The sequence below is a fragment of the Etheostoma spectabile genome, chromosome 22 (genome assembly GCF_008692095.1).
Source record: "Etheostoma spectabile isolate EspeVRDwgs_2016 chromosome 22, UIUC_Espe_1.0, whole genome shotgun sequence".
Lineage (NCBI taxonomy): Eukaryota > Metazoa > Chordata > Actinopteri > Perciformes > Percidae > Etheostoma > Etheostoma spectabile.
This window is the reverse complement of record NC_045754.1, coordinates 11,908,242-11,912,053: the sequence shown is the minus strand read 5'-3', so window position 1 is coordinate 11,912,053 and position 3,812 is coordinate 11,908,242. Positions and strand designations below refer to the sequence as shown.

The following is a 3,812-nucleotide window of genomic DNA, read 5'->3' as shown; positions in this document are numbered from 1 at the left end:
TATATATATATATATATATATACACACACACACATACTGTATGTGTGTGTATGTACAGTATACTAACTATCCATCTAAATAGATATACAGTGTATATAGATATACAGTATATATGTATATTTAGTGTGTGTATGTATGTATATGTGTATATATATATATATATATATATATATATGTGTATATGTCTAATCTCTCAGTTCTGAAGATTTTTTCCAAGTTTATTGTGTGTAAATTTAGCGCTTTTATAATGCTAGTTAAAACTGTGTTATTGAACTTAATCTCGCTGAATGGAATACAGGTGCTCCTGAGCTGTTTGATGCCTTCATCTGCTACTGCCAGAGTGACTTTGAGTTTGTCCATGAGATGATTCGCGAGCTGGAACAGACAGAGTACAAGCTGAAGCTGTGTGTGTTTGACAGAGATGTCCTCCCGGGCTCCTGTGTATGGACCATCACCAGTGAACTCATAGAGAAGAGGTGGGATATTGACACTGCAACTATGTCCGGGACTATTCTGTTGATTAGGCCAGTACAAACAAACAAGGAAGCCAAAGCATAGTCCGATGGATGGATGGATGGATGGATGGATGGATGGATGGACTGATTGATTTATTGTTTACCTTCAACTCTACCGTGTCTGGCATTTAAGATGAAAGCGGGGTGGAGTTATGAGGTTTTGTCCAGAAAAATCTGGAGGTATGAGGTTTCTGCCCAGCAGTTATGATATTCTACTCTCAGTGGTTCTATCAATCACTTGTCTGGCGAAAAGCAAATTGAAAGTTCACAGATACAAAAGAGATAAAAGTTTTACTCATGACAGGAATCTAAACTTTCCTAATTGCAGTTTCATTTTTAATTTAGATCTAAAATGCCAACTGAGAGCAATACATTGAAGTTTGCTCTCCTAAAATCTCCCTAATTTTTATACTTATTAAAATATGTGACTATCTGTACAGGTGTAAGAGGATGGTGGTGGTGATTTCTGATGAATACCTTGAAAGCGATGCCTGTGACTTTCAGACCAAGTTTGCTCTCAGCCTCTGTCCCGGTAAGTTACATTTTTGCTATGTTAAACAGCTTCCTTTTTTTTGACATACGCCTGTCAATGCTTGTCACTTAACTTTTATTTTTTTTCTGCTGTTTCAGGAGCTCGAAATAAACGGCTTATTCCAGTAAAGTACAAGTCAATGTCAAAACCGTTCCCCAGCATTTTACGCTTCCTTACCATATGTGACTACACCCGGCCTCCCACACAGGCCTGGTTTTGGGTACGGCTGGCCAAAGCTCTCTCTCTGCCATAACTTTGGTCCAGGCAGTTCATTTTTTTTTAATTTTTTTTATTCCATCAACGGGGATGTTGAACAATGACCAAAAATCACAGGTTAAAGTAAGTATGTGCTGTTGCTGCACACTGTGACTAGTGTGACTATTTGTGTTTCCTATGAAGATGACAATGATTTTTATATATTATCATTATGTAACTCAAGCTGCAGACAGATACCAAATATCAGCAAAGTTCTCACTGCACACAGCCATAATTATGTTTCAAAGATAACATAAGTTGTACCTGCAGCTGTTATGTATTTATGCAAGTTATACTGGCGAGGAGTATGTGTTCGTATTGGGGGTGTAGCATGTGGAAAATTTCTTTTCTTTTTTTTTTTTTTGCACTGGCCACTTCCTCTTATGAGTCAGTATCTAGATGAGATTGGAGCGCAAGAGGAAGAGATAATGTGATTCTTCCACTTGTTACATTTGACTGACTGCTGACACCTGCCTTTCTCTCTCACTTTCTCTATTTGTTGCCAGGATGTCTTTACATTTTGTACTTTTGATATGGTTGCTTTTGAAAAGTTTAATAAAATGAATTTATTTTACCTCGAATAAATGGTCTGAATTATATTTCCTCAAAATAAATTGACCACATTTTTCAAGGGAAGTTTCCTTTTTCTTAAAAAGCATTTGTAGTCATGAAAGCCCAGTATGTGCTGATGTTCTCCACCATGTGTCGCCATTGTGCAAGTCCTGGTGTCTATAAGATAAACGTTGGCTCAGTTCATTTTACAGTTATTGCATGAACATCCAATCACAGATCAGTGTATGTGAAACTGTCCAATCAGAGAACAGGGTGTTCCGGCGCAACACGCCTCCATTCACACACTTTGTTTTAGTAATGTTTTAACCCTGAGTATAACCTGTCAGGCAAACATTACTAGCCAATTTAATACTTAAACGTCTCCATCAATTACATTTTTCTGGGAGAGGAAGAGCTGAGAGTGCGATGTGAAAATTTAAGCAAAACATTTGCGTTTTGTTTTCTGTAAGAGAAGAATGAATGCCTGCAAGGACTACCTCTGGGCAATAAATACTCACAGTTCAGCTGCCCGCCATTAAAAGTGTGGCGGTAGTACACAAAGGCTTGATCGGGTTTTGGTTATGTTTTACCCAATATTTAAACAATCTTTGTGTATGTAATTAGTAAATGCAGACACCTAATTATGTATATATTTAAAGGCGTTGTATAGCTTATGTTTTAAACAGTCGCTGTATGTATGACACTGTTTAATTCAGCCAGCCAGTGCCAATAATAATTGTCTCTTTACTGACTAAAGTGGATTCAGGAGCACGTCCCACACTCAATATGTCCGCCAGGAAAGTCCACATTTGCTCAGTAGGAATGCGGTAGGCGGGGCTGCTACGCTCGTGTCAAACTTTGGGAATGACAGGAGTGCTGCAGGATTCGCAAAGAAGGGGAAGTGTTTCTCGTGTTGGTCTTGTTTGGATTACTTTGACTTGTTTTTACGCACAGTCTTTGCATTCAGCATCTTTCTACAGATAGCACGGCCTCGGCAGACTCCTCAGCCATGTCGGAGGACCTGAGCTCCCAAACCTGGTCCATCAACAAAGATGATTATGAGCTACACGAGGTGATTGGTATGTATGTGATCCTTAGCTTGTTAGCTTAACGTCTGTTTTAACCGACAGTCCTATGATGTCTGCTTATCACAGTTGACATAGCGAAGCTCTAGCTAATATCTTCCAAGTGTAAAGCAAGGCATCTTCTTTCTCCAGAGCTAGGTTAAGTTCATCACGTTTGGCAACTTGGCAGTCGTACCCGGGCGGTGTTGTGACTTGTAGTCAGTGAAGTGTTTCCAGTGAGAGCGGGTAATTCACCCCGTCCACTGGAGCTGTGCCGAAATCGTAAACGAGCGTTACAACGGTAACGTTGCTGTCTAGTCTGGCACCGACTATTTGCTAGAAAAGAACCGCTTTCATTGAACAATCTGTTATTAATGTAAACAGCTAGCTTAAAATGTCTTACATTCTGGATAGAGAGCGTATCTATGAAATTACAAGAATTGTAACTATATGTAATTTCAATTTGTCAGTGTTGGTGTATTCAACTGAACGTGACATTAGCTACAAATAACAGTCTAGAAGTTATCTTTTGATTTGCTAAAGCAAAGCATGTCAGCCATGTAACGTTACTGTAGATCAGTGACTCTCAACGTGGGGTCCAGGGACCGTCCGTGACGCTCAGCCAGGGGGTCCGGGAATTTTTTTCAGATGTAGCCTATACATTTAAATTATCATGACTTTATTTATTTTGTACAAAAGTCTTCATAGTTCAATTAATAATATTTTGATTATTAAATCTATAATAGTTTATAAGTTACTTTGTAATCTAACATTCTTAAATTTCCCTTGTTTTGTTGTTCTCATTACTAAAACTTAACACTTAAAGTGTAAAGAATATGCTACGTCAAATTATTTGTGTGTGTGTGTGTGTGTGTGTGTGTGTGTGTGTGTGTG

The 3,812-nt window shown here is 38.6% G+C and overlaps 2 protein-coding genes across 5 annotated transcripts in view; both read left to right on the top strand.

Annotated features, from left to right (window-relative positions):
• Positions 1-1,887, top strand: part of myd88 (MYD88 innate immune signal transduction adaptor) — a 3,859-nt gene extending 1,972 nt beyond the window's left edge. Inside the window, exons 3-6 of one of the 2 annotated variants that reach the window (XR_004327452.1) lie at positions 299-476; positions 956-1,047; positions 1,146-1,386; positions 1,809-1,879. Coding sequence is in view for 1 of the 2 variants with exons in the window: in XM_032503632.1 (XP_032359523.1) it covers positions 299-476; positions 956-1,047; positions 1,146-1,300 (425 nt within the window). In the remaining variant the exon portion in view is untranslated. Of the gene's footprint in view, positions 1-298; positions 477-955; positions 1,048-1,145 lie in introns of both variants that reach the window. The other variant, XM_032503632.1, reaches the window with a different exon arrangement.
• A 600-nt stretch (positions 1,888-2,487) lies between these two features.
• oxsr1b (oxidative stress responsive kinase 1b) overlaps positions 2,488-3,812 on the top strand; it is a 69,721-nt gene continuing 68,396 nt past the window's right edge. The window contains exon 1 of one of the 3 annotated variants that reach the window (XM_032503628.1): positions 2,488-2,933. In XM_032503628.1, the coding sequence (XP_032359519.1) occupies positions 2,864-2,933 (70 nt within the window). In that variant the 5' untranslated portion in view covers positions 2,488-2,863. The remainder of the gene's footprint in view (positions 2,934-3,812) is intronic. The other 2 variants (XM_032503627.1, XM_032503629.1) reach the window with 2 other exon arrangements.